Source organism: Durotheca rogersii, assembly GCF_024521655.1.
Source record: "Durotheca rogersii strain YMJ 92031201 chromosome Unknown GGS23scaffold_3, whole genome shotgun sequence".
NCBI lineage: Eukaryota > Fungi > Ascomycota > Sordariomycetes > Xylariales > Xylariaceae > Durotheca > Durotheca rogersii.
Window position 1 is genome coordinate 925,047 of NW_026251234.1, and position 15,600 is coordinate 940,646.

Genomic DNA, 15,600 nt, shown 5'->3' on the forward strand with positions numbered 1-15,600 from the left:
TACCTATGGAATATATAGACATTATATCCGTCTGGACATTAGTTCCTACGTAGTCATAAAAACCATCCTGAAATTATAAGAAGGGAAGGTAATAAGGTCGGTACCGTAACCCTTGCTGTAATTCTTTTAGCCCCTTCGAAAGAATGACTAGCTAAGGTAACCCTTACTAGATTTAGTTACCGTGTCGGTATCCCGACTCTATTGCTGACATACTGTCCATAGACCCCCCCCTCCCTGTATGGTACTACCTATGTAGTAGTCCGTATACATACCTATGTAGTAATTATGCGCTAGAGAAGGAAGGGCTTTGCCTAGGTACATATTGCCTACATGATGCCCGTATTATACCTCTGCGATACCTGCCGTTGCGCATAGTGCTTGGTAACCCCAACGTGTACCTGGAAGGTATTTATTACAAGGTATGTAGCAGGCACAGGTACCTAGCCATGCAGCTAGGGTCTCTGATCGTGTCTCCTAGGAAGAGCTGCCGGAGGGAAAACCGAGGCTGACCCTTATCTGGGGGTCATGTACCTACCTGTTTACCTGCCCAATGGACCTAGGTAATGTACCTACCTAATGGGGTAGGAGGTTACTTCATACCTCTTCTACACACCTACCTTAGGTACTTGCATAAGTTAGGTACCTACCTAGGTAGTATGTCTTGCTCGGTAACAACGATACCAACGACAATGACAACGACAACAAGGACGACGACAACAACAACGTCAATAACAAAGATGCGATGACGGGTTGTGTCTCACTCTCCCGGTCACACAGCAGGTAAGCTGTGCTTCAAAACAAGAGAAAGAAAAACTCGACAAGTCGGCGGACAGAAACCCCACGCGCGATATTGATTACCTCGAGCTTGGCTGTATTCTTTTTTTCCTTTTCCCACCCCTTCCCCATCTGTTCTTCTTATTTATTATTATTTTTTAACTATACGTACTTTTATTGTTTTTGGCGTTCCTTTTATAGGTACAGGCGGTATGTGTGTACATGCTACCTACCTACGTGGTAAAGAGAGGTACCTACTACGTGCTCCCTGCCTAGAGATATCTACCTAGGTACCTAATGTAGCACGCTTACATCTACCTAAACCAGACCTAGCGTTGTCCAACACATCATCGGATCCTACGTCACGAGGGCTCTCTTAATTGCCCAACGTGTTAGTAACTTATATAGGGTATATGAATCGAGAGACGAAAATGCGCCTCGATAACGGGCAAGGGGGTTATGAACTAAAACAAGCCGATCCGAGAAGAAGAAAAAGAACAGGAAAATAAGAGGTCTCTTTTTTCTGTCTGTTTATTTTTCCCTGTAGGTATTTTATACTACGTACAACGCGCTAGGTTGAGTTAATCACACAACCTCTGGGCTCCCCTTATATAGGTAAGTTTTCTGGATAACACCTCGGCGTAATGCTCACCGGCAACATCTGAACTATATTAAAACCCCCCGAGAGCCAAACCGCCTTGTCCGTGAAAACCGGGGTCCCGGGAGCGATCGTCCCTTACATCGAAAACACGTGTAGTTACCCCGAGTGCGTCATCAAAACCACCGACTTCAGTACGGGGGTGCCCACGTCGTTAGGCAGTCGGGGAGTATCAAGTTTACCACCGTGGCCCGTTGAAGAAACACCCATAAGTTGAGGATGAACAACGCTGCGATGAGCCCCTAGAACTTGTCCCCCCACCGCCTAGTCTTAAGAACTGGTGTCACTCACCAACGTGCTAGGCCAGCAAAGTAGGTTTTAGCCGGTAGTGTGGCTTGCAAACCAAGCACTCTCGCGGTTGCGCATATCAATAAACCAGAACAGCCAACACGGAAAATAGACGTATAAATGTGTACACGCAGACGCCAAGCCTATATTCGATCCTCAAGACGGGATGTATATACTTGTAGCGAGGTAGATGGATGGCTAGATTGGTATCCCCACAGATATACAAGGGAGAGAAAGAGGGAGAGCGACAGAAAAAACAAGAGGAGTCATCAACTAGATCGGTTTCATAGCTTCGCCTTGGGAGTCTTGAACGCCGGTATGGCGAGAGTGTCGTAGACCTTGCGGCCTAGGTGGTCGGCCGGGACGCCGGTGACGTGGCTGCCGAGGTTGCGCACGTCGACGAGGGACGGGTTCAGCTGGTCGACGCTGGTGCAGCCGATCAGGCGCATGTTCATCTCCATCTCGTCCTTGAGGAGCCGCATGGCGCGGTCGACGCCCTCGAGGCCGTACGCCGACATCGCGTACAGGAAGGGCCGGCCGATGCCGACCCCCTTCGCGCCGAGGCACAGCGCCTTGAGGATGTCCGTAGCCCGGCGCACGCCACCGTCTATGTACACCTCGATCTTCTTCTCGAGCCCCTGCGCCCGCAGCACCGGCATCGTCTCCGCCAGCACCTCGACGGCGGACGGCGCAAACTCGAGCTGCCGGCCGCCGTGGTTCGAGAGTACGACGCCCTGAACGCCAGCCTCGACGGCGCGGAGTACGTCCTCGACGCGCTGGACGCCTTTGAGCACGATAGGCATCTTCGTGATCGACTGGAACCACGGGATGTCATCCCAGGATAGAGACGGGTCGATAAAGGACGAGATGGCCCGGGCTGCGCCTTGCGACGTGTCCGTGTCCTGACCGGACTGCACATTGGAGCCCTTGTCCGTGAACCTGGACCGCATGTCCTTCTCTCTCCTTCCTAGCTGTGGCGCATCGACCGTGATAAATAAGCCCTTGCATCCCCGTTTCTCGGCGTGCTTGACGATGCGCTCCGTAATGGCACGATCCGAATTGACGTATAGCTGTAACCACTGCACCTGATCCCCTTCTGCCGCGTCCATGATCTCATCGAATGAGCACGACGCTAGCGTAGGGATCATCTGGATGACGTTGTGCTTTCTCGCCGCCCTCGTCAACACGACCTCGCCTTCAGGGTGCCCCAGCTTCCCTAGCGCCGTCGCGGTGACGTAGAACGGTATGTCGACCTTGGTACCGAGCATTGTGCTTGAAAAATCAACCTCCTTGACGTTGACTAGAATCTTGGGCCGGAACCATATCCTGTGGAAAGCCTCGTGGTTCTCTCGCAGCGTCTTATCAATTCGGTTAGCCTATCCCGTAACCCAGACACGCGAACGAGGACGACATACTATCTCGTCGTCTGCGGCGCTAGAGTAGTAGCCCCAGGCAACCTTCTTCATGACCTTCTTAGCGACCGACTCGAAATCCATCAAGTTGAAACACTGCGATAGCGGCGGCTTATCTGCGATGCGCTGTTGCCGCTCGGCCTCCTCCGGGTCCACTTCTTCCTCGACCTTGGCTACGGTAGACATGTCTACCGGTCCTAAGTGTTTCGACTGGTCTAGGTACTTGTCGAGAGTGTCGGGGGGATGTATAGGGTCGAATTCTGCCGTCGCATCTTTGCCCTTTACGAGCGTTAGTCCCAAGCGGGGAGGTGGGGGAAGTAGGCCAAGCAAGAAGCTGGAATGTCGTCAAGCGCAAGCTTACCGCATACTTTAGGATAATGCGCATCCCACCAGGGTGCTCTATAGAGTGGTCAGCATATGTGTCCGTATTCGTCAATGCTTCAAGGCTGTTAAGGGCCACCAACCGGGCAGAAACTCCGTCACATCATACACTTTGCCCTTCGCGGCCAAGTCAGCGGGATCTGGATAGCGGATACGTGGCCGACTTACATGAATCACGACCCAGCAAGAATCCTTGCTATCGTGCTTAGAAACTTCAACTCCGGATAACGACATCGCGGACACGCTCGCCCCACGGAAATGAGAGAAACCGCTTGCACAATGACGAAACCAACCCAGTTCCCGCTCGGCTACACTTCGCGTCTCCCGATATTGAATGATATTACACTTGTACTGGCGTAGAATATACACAAACACTCCAACTACTCATACAGGACCATACAGGGAAGGTGATGAGGGACGGGAGGCCAGGAGCGAGTAGGCATAGTAGCAGGACAAGAGGTCGAGGAGTTGGCGACGGGCAGGGCTCGAGAGGCCCTCGACAGGATTAAATAGCCCCGGTAGCGAGGAACAGGGCCTAGTGCTAGCGTGTTAGACGGGGGACCGAGCGGATGGGGAGAGGCTGGAGACGGTGGAGCGGCGTGGGTCTCGTTGCCTCGGGCGTCGGGAGAAAATGTAGCGGGGGAGGGTCTTTGGAAATAGCTCGACTGCCATTCGCCGGCCTACCCGGCTCGCTAACGGCTTCGCACTGTATCTCCCCGCCATCCTGCCCGATGCGGTACAGTGCCAGCACTCTCTCGTGCGACACATAGGTTACCTCAATAACTTTACATATACTCATATACCCGTAACAGGAATCAAGTATTTACGCATTGATTCAATTCCATTCTACAAACAAAGCGCAACGGCTCGAGTCCCCTCTAATGGCATATTCCATTGATGCATACTTAGAAACTGCCGAAATTGGAACTAGGCCCCGCTCGACTTAGCAGTATCTCGAGGTTCGATTCAAATACCTACCACGTTGACAATTTAAATACATAGATAGGTAGGTACTCCTTATAAAGGCATCCATCGGATAGGATTAGTCGTAGAATGTAGGCGTCTACGTTTAACGCAACAATCGCCAAGTCTTACCTTGGGGCCTCTTCTCCTCTACTTTTCCCTCCATTCTCTCCCTGCTCTGATCCTCTTGGAGTAACCCACCATCGCCGAAGTGATACGGTAGGTATGGGGTGTTAATGTATGTGTAAGAGAAAACATGGGGCAGCCGGGAATTAGAGATTCTAGAACCCTTCGACGTGATCCCCCTCCCTCTCTTCGTCACCGGAACCGGAACCCCGCAGCGTCGCATTGATAGACGAGTATATAGGTATGTTGGAGTCGCGACGGCGCGAACGAATCTTACGCCTCGCGCTGTGTCCCCAGACTCCAACCCCAATTCGCGCTCACTCATCGCTCGGGATATACCGGAACGTTCCACCCCAACCGCAACCGTAGACAAGGAGAGGCGAGCAACATTACCAGAACGAGACCCGGAAAATCAAGGAATAAGAGAGAGCTAGGGAGAGAAGACGGGAGAAGAGAAATATTGAAAATGCCGTCCGGTCACGTCTCAGCGAGCGTAGACGGCACCGTGATCGCCGCCTCGGACACCTACGAGCTCGTCGAGGGCAACATCTACTTCCCGCCCGCGGCCCTCAAGCCCGAGTACTTCAGCACCACCGACCTGCACACGCACTGCGGGTGGAAGGGCGACGCGAGCTACTACACCATCAAGGTCGGAGGTACGTAGGCGCCGGCACATCACCCCTCTCCTACCCCTCCTCGGCACAATGCCATAGGCGTACATACCAGTTTATCCCCCGCGCCCCCCCGGAGGCAACCAGGTCTGGGACTGGGACGATGGGAGGGAGACGGAGAAGGCGGGCCCAGACGCACTCTGCTAACGCGAGCGGCACCGCGCGCGCCGGCCAGACAAGGAGCTGACCAACGCGGCGTGGTACTACCCGGACCCGATGGAGAAGGCCAAGCACCTCAAGGACTACGTCGCCTTCTGTGAGTGCCGTCTCCCCCCCCCCCCCCTGCTCATCCCCTCTCGGCGAGGAGACGGACGTCTTGCTGGATCTGACCACTTCTTCGGCGCCAGACAAGTCTAAGGTCAACATCTCGACCGCCTGAAGCCGAGCAGGCGTGTGCCCGAGGCAGGCTGCTAGAGCCCGGGCTCGAAGACCGGGCAGGAGAGCGAGACGGCGTGCGGCGTGCGGCGTGCGGCGATGGCACGTTTCGGCATGTGGCGGGGGGAAACACCTACCGTCTAGCTTAGCTAGAAGCCATTCATCTGATGCATAAAACCAAGGAACTCCGAACGATGTAGGTATGAAATACATGTGAGTGCCTCTAAACTTGAACGACCTCAAAATCAGATTCAAAAACGTACCCCTAATATATGGGAAGAAAACGGTCGTTTTAGAAACTCACTGGTCTTCTGCGTAACCTCCAATCCACAGTCAATATCTGCATTCATAGAACACGCAGATGGTGTGTAATCGAAACATTACCGTAGAATGGGTACTTGGGAGACAAAATATGCTCTCTAAGGATTGAATTCGAGTATATGGAGCCTATTACATAAAATAGGAAGCTCTAAAACGGTTTATAGAAGTCCAGCCGTGTCATCGCCGCATGTGTGGGTGTCATTAGTGTGGTCGTATACCCGCGTAACCGAGCCCGACGTCTCCTTGCCACTCCTCCTCCTACCGACTCCGCATCGGTCGGCTTGACCTCCTTCGTCTACCAAAACAAAAAGAAAAACCATGAAACGGTGTGCATGACGCTTTTCGAACGCGGTTTTAAATAAATACCTACTCGGGTTCATTCGTCTATGCCGGGAAATAACGCTGAGCCTCCCTCTGTGAGTCCAAAATCCAAAATCAGATCGTATAGCGTTGAGTCCAACTAGACTATAGCGAGTCGCTAGTCTTCGCCCTCGGTCCCTCGGCGGTGACGGCGGTAGCCGCCGATGAGGGTACCGGTTGGTCCTCGCCCGAGAGTTCCTCGAGCGTCTTTCGCTTAGTCTCGGGGATGAAGAGGGTGGTGAATACGCCGAGAAGCATGAAGAGGGCGTAGATCTCGAGCACGTGGTCCATCCAGGGGTTCGGGTGCTCCTTGGTAGCCCCTCGAGTCCGCAGGGTTGCGATGGCACCCTGGCCGATAATCGACCCGATCTTGCCCGACGCCGCCGAAATGCCGTGAGAAGTCGAACGGTACCGCGTCGGGAACACCTCGCCCGGCACGATGAAGGTCGTCATGTTCGGCCCGAAGTTGAAGAAGAACTGGGCGAGCACGTAGATTGCTAGTAGGCCATTCGACGACAGGTGGTTATACGCGAAGCCCATTACCACGAACAGGATCGTCAGGATGAGGAAGCCGCCCATCTGTATCGTCTTCCTTCCGAGGATGTCAAGCGTGGCGACCGACACCCAGTAACCCGGAACGGCCCCGGCGAGGACGATGATCAAGTTGCCAATGGCCGTCTTGTACAAAACCTCGTAGGTAGACTGTGCGCCGGTCGTGGAGTAGCCGATAATGCCAAGAATTGTTGCGTTGTTTAAGGTGACACCGTAGACTAAAAGAAGGCTGGGTGTCAATGCCAGAAATCTGTCGGGGCGTAGGCACGAGATCACTTACAAGCGACATCTAGAAGAAACCAGGAGCCGGCCGTGCCAAACAGAAGCAGGCCGTTCTTGGGAATAGCATAGTGGCGGCAGAAGTCGCTCCAGCTAGCCCTAGGGACCGTCATCTGAGTCTCGGCAGCCTCGCGGGCCTGGATGCGGGCGATGTCGTCCGGATGACCCTCGCGCCGGCCCGACATGTATGCCTTGACGTCGTCAGAGGCCTTCTCGATGTCGCGGCCAACATCGAAAGTGTAGCGCTAGTAGTAATGTCAGCAAGCGCCTCCTCTCCCCTCTCATCACACCGTAGGTATTTGGCCTACAGGAGTCTCGGGAATCGTCAGTCGGTAGTAGAGTGCGATACAAGCCGGGACCGCACCGAAACCAATCAGGGTTCTCCACATCTTGTCGACGGCGACAGCACAGTAGCCCTCGCAATTATCGATACCCGGCGAGGCGGAGAGAGCCTCTCTAAAGCCAAGGGTGACAAACAGCATGACGAATGCGCAGACCAACTGGCCAATGCCCTGCATGGAAAAGACGGCTCCCATCATAGCTCCTCGCCATTTAGTGGTCGCAAACTCGGAAGTGATGATGCTGGATAGCGGGTAGTCTCCACCAATACCCACTCCTAAAAGCACACGCCAGAAGATGATGATGCCGATGATGTCGACCGAGGGCGAGCCGGAGCTGAGGGCCTGGCCGAGGGTGGCAAAGATGATTATGATCAACTCGAGACCGTACATCCGCTTTCGACCGACCCGGTCGGCAAGGAAGCCGAACACTAACTGGCCGACGACGGTTCCAGCGGACGTCGATAACTTGATAGCGCTATCGGAGGAGGTGGGGAGGGATCCGGTGCTTGGGTGGTAGACAATTCCTAACATGATGTTCAATAAGCTGACGGCGAAAATATCGTATGAATCGGTAAAGAACCCGATGCCGGCGACAACACAAGCCCTATACCACACCAGTAAGCACCTCACGACGGACCGACGGAGCGACACAATGCTCAAGATCATTACTTACCTGACATGGTACCATCCGAAGGGAGCCTTATCAATCTCGGCGAGCGCGAGACGACGACGCTCATTAGGGTCCTGAATGTGAAGGAAGTCATTGTGGAAGTTGTGGTAAGCGTTATTCCCACCAGAGGTCTTCTGAGCGACTTGGTGCGTTGATTGCATTGGGAATAGAGCGTTTTCTGCCATGACTGCAGAACGCAGAGAGAGGGGGAGCGTTACGAGTTGACCCTCTCGGTATTTGAGCTGAGCATGCGATACGATATAATTTGTAGAAAGAAGAATAGGTAGGCGATATGAAACGAGAAGTAGGGAAGGCAGTATTGATCGGCGGTCTATGTAGGAGGAAATCGGTAGGCGATAGGCGTGTATTAGTAAGGTAGGCTGGTCACCCTGGAGGGACTTACCAGCTGAGACAAAAAAGCCAGGACGGGAGAGGCATGAGGCTAGAGGGGCGCGCGGCCCTTTTTGTATCTTGATTATACGTTTCCCCGAAAGTATGTGCGATACAACCAGGCCGAGGCCATAGTTTGGGACGCCTCAGCCGGCGTACCAGGGGGGGGAGGGAGGGAGTGACATATAAGGCGGTCCACATCATTTGAAAGGAGCCGGGTGTTGCTAATGCCATCACCGCTGGCGTTACCTCGGAGCTGCTGCACTCTGGCGGGTCGACCTGAGGGGAAAGGCAGAACGTAGGTAGGTAGGTAGGGATCTCGTCGTTGAGTTTGCGCCTGACTCGGCGGACTCGAGCTCCACACTACCTACCTGTACTCAAGGCGCAAACCCTTGGAATCTCTCGGCTGGTCTGGACTCGTAAACTGTCACGCAGGCATAGAAACAAGACGCGAATATGCCCACAACTAGGCTCCTTCGATGTTCGCCCCTGCAGGGATTTCTTAGCGGCTGGGGCTGCGGCTGCGGCTGGAGATACCGCGGCCGGCTCGGCGTAGGATGGCGTATGAAGAGATCCAGGCCTCTATTTTTGCTATGATGTACCTAGTGCGGCCGGTAGCTGAGAGAACGCGCGCACATCTCGCGACATCACCAGTCGTGAGGTGCGGAAGTCGGTGGCAGCCATCGCCAGCGATGGGGCGGCCAAGCTGAGTAGCGGCGGGCAGATATCGGGATCGAGATGGCCTGCCTATCCGCGGCCGACAGGGACGGATGGAACGAGGGTGGGTGTGCGGAGGACGAATCGTCTGCCAAGGACGGGGAGCGTGACGGTAGACCGCGTGGAAGCGAGATGGAAGGCAAAGGGAAGCCACCCGGGCTGGCGAGAAAAGCTTCACCTCATGCCAAGGGGGGCGTAGCCAGGTCGCCCTAGCGACGGCGGCGGCACCTGGCGGCACTCACCTACGATTTCTCTATACTCATAGGTACCTCCTCCGTCGCACCTACGTCCCTACCTCCTCATTCGTCATGCCTTCCCAACATCCGCACAGCTTGCGAAAGGGGAAAGGGTTTAGGTTTGCGCTAGCGTGCGTACCTTCTTCACATACCTTAGGCAGGCGGGCAGGCCGGGGGCACCTACCTTTTATTGCCCTATGCCTGGGTCTATCCCACCAACAGCCAGCACCCTCAGTTGCTCCCCTCGTGTTGGCCTAGACTGCGCAGTGATACCGAAGGTGGGCATACAACGTAGTAGCAGGTAGGCACTAAGTTCGTCGCCCTCGGGAAACCTGCGACGTAGAAGTATTATAGGTAGCTAGCTCACCTACGGGTTCGCCGTCCAGGTCGACCGGTGAAGACGAATTAGAGTTGTTGGATCGAACACATGTTGCGGCTCCGAGCATCTCATTGGCCAGCTGGCTGTCGTGGAAGAGAGGGACCGCGAGTAGTGGGACGGAGAGGTACGTAGCCAGGTACATAGGTACCTATCTTGTCGAGCAGGCGTACGTGTACTACCTACGTAGCACCCTATTACCATGTGGGATTGCGAGTTGCATGACGTTGTGGCCCCCGTACGCGCCGTGATACCGCGTTAAATGCCCGCTCCCTTTTTTCGTCGGTTCTACCACGTCGCCAAGATCTCCCGAGGTCGAAACAAGACTTCTTCCAAGACTCCCAAGATCCAACCGTAGCACCAGGGGAAATGCTTAGTGTTGCTAACTGCCGAGATTCATCACGTCCCCACGCATATCCGTAACTTATATGAATAGCCTCCTGGCGCGCCTGAACCCTAAGCCTCGACAGCTCTTGGCCCCGCTTCGTCCGCGCGACATGGAATTGTTGAATGCCCTGCCCTCCTCAGTCGTCCCCCCCTAAAGCCCGAGTTCCCTGTCGGATCAGAGTCTTCGGATTCGCGACGCCGGATTTGACCGAACTTCCTCCAACGCAGGCCGATCGTATTACTATTAGCTAAAATGGCATCCCACTTCTACGGCATAAAGCCAGAGCCGGTGGCCAGCCATCGCCCCCGCCAATCGCATGCGGCTATTCACCCACGTTCTCTCGACACGGTTCTCGGGCACCATCAAGTTCCTTAGCCTACGTTTTCTCTCTCTCTCGGATGTGCTCATACTTCATACCACCTGTCTCTTAGGTCTGACACTTTTGGGTGTGACTTGCCGCGGCCATTTCTCATCTTCGAGCGGCTCATCCTCGATAACGGGGTATAGGTGTGGCCTGAGTCCCTGCGCCAAGCTCCGACGTCGTTTTGGTAGGTATATTACATATCCATTCCGGCATCACCTCCCCTACTTTACGTCACGAACGGCCTCGATCTCACCGGGCGTGGGGTCAAGATCCTAGTGGACTGCCCGCTTCTCTTAGAATGCTCGAACACGCTCGGTCTCGATCTGGTCATAAAGCATGAAACAACGCTAAGCCTCAATGGTAACTATATCTACTCTAACATAATCATTGATTCCACGAGATTGGGAATGGGGCAATGCGACGCGATGGAAAGAGCTTGTAGGTGTTCTCGTGGTGCCTTCGACACGCGCCAGCCAGAATTCCCAGTTTGATGATTATCTCATGTCGCAACGAGCGTCCTAGCCATGGAGATTAAATCTGATCGCTCTGAGAGGAAGAAAATCTATCGGGGCGTATTGCAAATCCTCACGAGAGCTAAAGCTATCCGTCCCTTGCCCTTTCCCTTGTTCCGGCATCCTCATTACTTTGAGGAGGACGGGAGATGCACCCGAGGCTGAGAGCAAATTTTGTATATACTGCATGATTTACACTTCGATGATCTGGTCATCGTCATCTTCATCCTCATTCCCGGCGCCGTTCCTTTCGACTTTTCTGGCGTGCTCCGCCTCCTTATCCAGTTCCTCGTCTCGCATTAGCACCTGGACCAGCCGCTCGCAGGCGTCGCGGACACCTTCGTTATCCACCCGTAAGTGGGTTTCCCGAATAATCGGATATACCTGGACCTCGCGCATCTGATCTCTACCTTTCCTGGTGGTCGATAGAAGCAGCAGCGTCTCGACATGAGTCTGAATGATGTTTGGGTCGGGATCACGCTGCTTATCCGGGGGGTGCAGTTGAAGATCGGGCAACATCGACATCATCTCGTCCTCGTCGTACTCCTCATTCCCCATGATCGGTGACAAGATATACGGTAAGATGTTGATGTCGTCTTCGGATAGGAAGAGGGGGTGGGACGGCACGTCAAAGGCTACATTCTTAATAGAGGAGGCGACTCCTTTCCGTCGAACGTCTGACTTGTGCTCGGTGAAGACCTTGAGCTTCGTAAGAGGTATCACCCCGTCGTACTCTTGCTCCCGCACAAAGTAATGTCGTATCTCAGGGTGCTTTGTTAGATCGGCAAAGAGGTAAGCTAAATGATCGAAGTCGGCATCCTTGTTGTATGTGCCGGCCGCACCCCTAACAAACAGATCAACCAACTGATTCATGACCGAATCGCTTGCCCCGAGTTCGCGTGTCGGTGGCTGCTTCTTGTCTAAGACTCTCTTCATGGAGTCCCATTTTGCAAGATTTGCCAGCAGCATAGATAGGAGGTTCGCGTTGGGCTCCGTGGGGACCTAACCCATACGTTAGCCGGGCCGCGACGTGGGTCGATCGGCCAGAAGGCGAATCGAGGCTTTAAGCTTCAGGCATCTAGACTGACGATGATTTGCCTCAAGATCTCCTCTAAAAATTTATCGTCCGTAGCTAGAGCTTCGAGGATTTCTCGATCCGCGGCAAGATTGATCAGTATAGTCACCACATGCTCGGCTATTTTCTACAAGGGCGATTAGTTCTCACTCGTGAATCACACCTGAGACTAGAGAGGAGTTACCGGGTGGTCCTTAATAAGCAGCTTCAAATTATTTATGGGCTTTAACTTTTCCGCCTTAAATATGGCTGGTTGCGACGCCGAATAGGGAACTAGATGCTCTGTCGCAAGGGCTCGAATCTCTGGCTTAGGGTCGGTGATGAAGCCAACCAACTTACTCAGTAATCAGTAAGAATCCAGGCTGAGATTTGAAATCGCGCAGTCCACCTACCTCTTCTAATTCTGTCGGCATATTCTCTGATAATATGAGATGATGACCCCGCGACAGTAAAGGGATATTTCCCTTATAATACGTTAAGGAAGGAAGATGGCGATGTCGAATGACTTAAACCTCTTTTTTTCTTTTTACGAGAGTATTTTTGTTGGAGGGGCTACAATGACGTAAGGTGGCCAATCGAATTTACTGTGTAAAGCCAATATTTTTTATGCAATAGTAGAGATAACCACCGGAAGGTAGGCCAGGTACGTACTGACTCTTGGTATTCGGAATGGTTCCGCTTCACCCCTCAATTTTTTGGATTTTTTTTTCTTCCGCCTGCTTTGTTGGAACACATTGGTGTGTGCCCCACGTCGTGATAATTCGAATCACCACCACACATTGTGTCTGAGCCCGCTCTAGCCAAATTATAGACACCATGCCAAAAGCGACGGCACCAACCTCTGCCCGTCAGCCGCGGCGACATAATCCTCTAGAGGATGACTTATTAGCGACTGGTCCCCTGCGCACAAAATCGGCCAAGAGGAAGTCTAAGGATGTAGACGAAGACCAAGAGAGCTATGTGGACTCGAAGGCATCCAAGAAGATTCTAAGGATCGGCCGTGAGCTGGCTGAAGAAGTCGACACTGCACCGCCGAGACCTCCGACAGAGTCTACCACTTTCGATTTCAACCCGAGGTCTGATGACGACACCGGAGACGACGACGCATTTGAAGACGAGGAAACGTGGGGAGATGACGACGAGGTTGTGGAGGAGGTGGAAATAGAACCCGGCGATCTAGACTTGTTCAACAAGTTCTTGCCCACAGATGACGACCCGTTACTATCACATGGCTGGGACGGGCGGGCGTCGCCGGAGGAGCAGGGCGGAGGAACCAACCTCGCCGACCTGATACTCGCGAAAATAGCAGAGCATGAAACCGGGCGAGACGGGGGTCAGGACACGCAAGCTGCCGACAACGACTACGAACTATCGCCCAAGGTAGTGGAGGCGTATACAAAGTACGATCGAAGTGCGATTTATTGATATGCCATGTCGCCTATGCTAACTGGCAAATGTAGAATCGGGTTGATACTCTCTCGATACAAGTCGGGCAAGCTGCCGAAGCCATTCAAAATATTACCGACCGTTCCGCACTGGGAAGACATCATCCAGCTCACGCAGCCCGACAAATGGACCCCGAACGCGTGTTACGAGGCCACGAAGCTATTCGTCTCTAGCAAGCCGGTCGTCGTTCGAAGATTTATAGAGATGATCCTCCTAGACCGCGTGCGGGAAGACATCTACGAGACGAAGAAGCTGAACGTGCACCTGTTCAATGCCTTGAAGAAGGCGCTCTTCAAGCCGGCGGCCTGGTTCAAGGGCTTCCTGTTCCCGCTCGTGGAGAGCGGCACGTGCACGCTCAGGGAGGCTACCATCATTTCCGCCGTGCTGGCCCGCGTCTCGGTGCCGGTCCTCCACTCCGGGGCGGCGATCAAGGGACTATGCGACATCGCGGCGCGGGAGGCATCGGCGGGGACCGAGGGCGGAGGCGCAACCAACATCTTCATCCGGACGCTGCTGGAGAAAAAGTACGCGCTGCCCTACCAGGTCATCGACTCGGTCGTGTTCCACTTCCTGCGTTTCCGGAGCGTCGATCCGGCGTCCGTCAAGGAGGGCGACTGGGCGAACGCGGCTGTCGGCGTCGGAAGCGGAGAGCGGGCGGCGATACAGGCCAAGCTCCCCGTCATCTGGCACCAGTGCATGCTGGCGTTCGCGCAGCGGTACCGAAACGAGATCACCGAGGACCAGCGCGAGGCCCTCCTCGACCTCCTGCTGACACACGGGCACCACAAGATCGGCCCCGAGATCCGCCGAGAGCTACTCGCCGGGCGCGGGCGCGGGGTCCCGGTCGAGCAGCCGGGCTCGGCTTTCGATGGGGATGATACTATGATTATCGACAGTTGACGACGACAACAAACCTACTAGGGTGGGAGAGTCTTGTGAGAGTCTTGTGAGATACCAATGGAAGGGGAGTTGGTTGGCTAGGCATATCGGCGTTTAGGTGTTGTCTTCGGCTTTCGCCTGCTTAAGTTTTTTCCTATACTGTGGACGGAGGGCGTTTGCTGTACTTGATGTAGGTAGTTATGAAAGATTTGCCAGTGGTCTCCACTGTCGACACGCCTACCTATCCTTTGGGATAAGTCGTGGGCTAGTGTTTTCGAAACACTGGGCTGCTCAGAATCGCGTCGCCAGCCTTTTCCCATGGTAGAAATCCCCCCTACCAGCCTCGCGCAGGACGTAGATATCAAGGGACGCACGTACCTAGGTAAATCGCTCGTTCTCGATCACAACGGCGCATGGGCCCTCCTTTGTTGGGCACGGATTTGTCGATGTCGACTACTCCACTCTCTCTTTGCCCTAACACCCTACTTCGAACGGCGGGTTCGAGAGCCTTTTTCTTTATCTCGCATCGGCTACATTTCCTACTGTGTTGAGGGGCGAGCGGGGGAAGAGCATGGCAATCGGGTAGCTATCCCTCTCCTGTTGATCTATCTTATCGGCCGCAGTCAGCGGTGGCCCCGTTTGATAACGGCGACCCTGCCTGCTTCCCTTATCTGGAACTTGGTGATGCGATGGCGCATGCCACGAGGTACCTAAGGTATGGAAGAGGCACGTACTCATACGTGTGTGGGCGGATGGATCTCTCGTGGGCGGGCACCTCCACGCGCCCCCCACTGCCGATCGAAAGCAGATATCCGGAGAGACGCTAGAGATCTACCTACCTACCTACCTACCTACCTACCCACATAGGCACACATGGGCTAGCTCATCTAGGGAGGTAGGAGGCGCAGGCTACGTGCGCATCGCGTACGGAATAGGTCCACGTGACGGCGTGGCGGTTGATAGCCGTCGCCTTTTGGCATGGGAGCCGCACCGCGCAGCCCCCAAAGTCGCCGATTACGACGACGTCTCGGGTAGTTATGCCGGGA

General features: G+C 54.3%; 6 protein-coding genes across 6 annotated transcripts; 2 read left to right on the forward strand and 4 right to left on the reverse strand.

Moving 5' to 3' along the window:
- Window positions 1-1,286: 1,286 nt before the first annotated feature.
- Window positions 1,287-4,115, reverse strand: GGS23DRAFT_551345 (FMN-dependent dehydrogenase-domain-containing protein). Its single transcript, XM_051515340.1, has 5 exons — window positions 3,682-4,115; window positions 3,597-3,630; window positions 3,494-3,531; window positions 3,136-3,411; window positions 1,287-3,078 (listed from the first exon to the last, which is right to left on the reverse strand). Exons 1-5 carry the CDS (start codon window positions 3,745-3,747, stop codon window positions 2,005-2,007), a joined length of 1,488 nt encoding a protein of 495 aa, XP_051375336.1. The 5' UTR covers window positions 3,748-4,115; the 3' UTR covers window positions 1,287-2,004.
- Window positions 4,116-4,566: 451 nt separating this feature from the next.
- GGS23DRAFT_551346 (DUF427-domain-containing protein) lies at window positions 4,567-6,060 on the forward strand. Its single transcript, XM_051515341.1, has 3 exons — window positions 4,567-5,258; window positions 5,449-5,529; window positions 5,621-6,060. Exons 1-3 carry the CDS (start codon window positions 5,069-5,071, stop codon window positions 5,650-5,652), a joined length of 303 nt encoding a protein of 100 aa, XP_051375337.1. The 5' UTR covers window positions 4,567-5,068; the 3' UTR covers window positions 5,653-6,060.
- Window positions 6,061-6,499, reverse strand: GGS23DRAFT_551350 (uncharacterized protein). The gene has a single exon (XM_051515342.1). It carries the CDS (start codon window positions 6,347-6,349, stop codon window positions 6,128-6,130), a length of 222 nt encoding a protein of 73 aa, XP_051375338.1. The 5' UTR covers window positions 6,350-6,499; the 3' UTR covers window positions 6,061-6,127.
- Window positions 6,148-8,463, reverse strand: GGS23DRAFT_280185 (phosphate permease). The gene is made up of 4 exons (XM_051512545.1): window positions 8,175-8,463; window positions 7,469-8,105; window positions 7,162-7,405; window positions 6,148-7,099 (listed from the first exon to the last, which is right to left on the reverse strand). Exons 1-4 carry the CDS (start codon window positions 8,354-8,356, stop codon window positions 6,435-6,437), a joined length of 1,728 nt encoding a protein of 575 aa, XP_051375339.1. The 5' UTR covers window positions 8,357-8,463; the 3' UTR covers window positions 6,148-6,434.
- Window positions 8,464-11,346: 2,883 nt separating this feature from the next.
- GGS23DRAFT_593372 (DUF383-domain-containing protein) lies at window positions 11,347-12,642 on the reverse strand (the record flags this gene model as incomplete). Its single annotated transcript, XM_051518028.1, has 4 exons — window positions 11,347-12,156; window positions 12,243-12,356; window positions 12,414-12,563; window positions 12,622-12,642. The coding sequence occupies 4 exons, from the start codon at window positions 12,640-12,642 to the stop codon at window positions 11,347-11,349; spliced, it is 1,095 nt and encodes a 364-aa protein (XP_051375340.1).
- A 182-nt stretch (window positions 12,643-12,824) lies between these two features.
- GGS23DRAFT_280268 (Bystin-domain-containing protein) lies at window positions 12,825-14,724 on the forward strand. Its single transcript, XM_051512546.1, has 2 exons — window positions 12,825-13,629; window positions 13,690-14,724. Exons 1-2 carry the CDS (start codon window positions 13,046-13,048, stop codon window positions 14,573-14,575), a joined length of 1,470 nt encoding a protein of 489 aa, XP_051375341.1. The 5' UTR covers window positions 12,825-13,045; the 3' UTR covers window positions 14,576-14,724.
- Window positions 14,725-15,600: the final 876 nt, after the last annotated feature.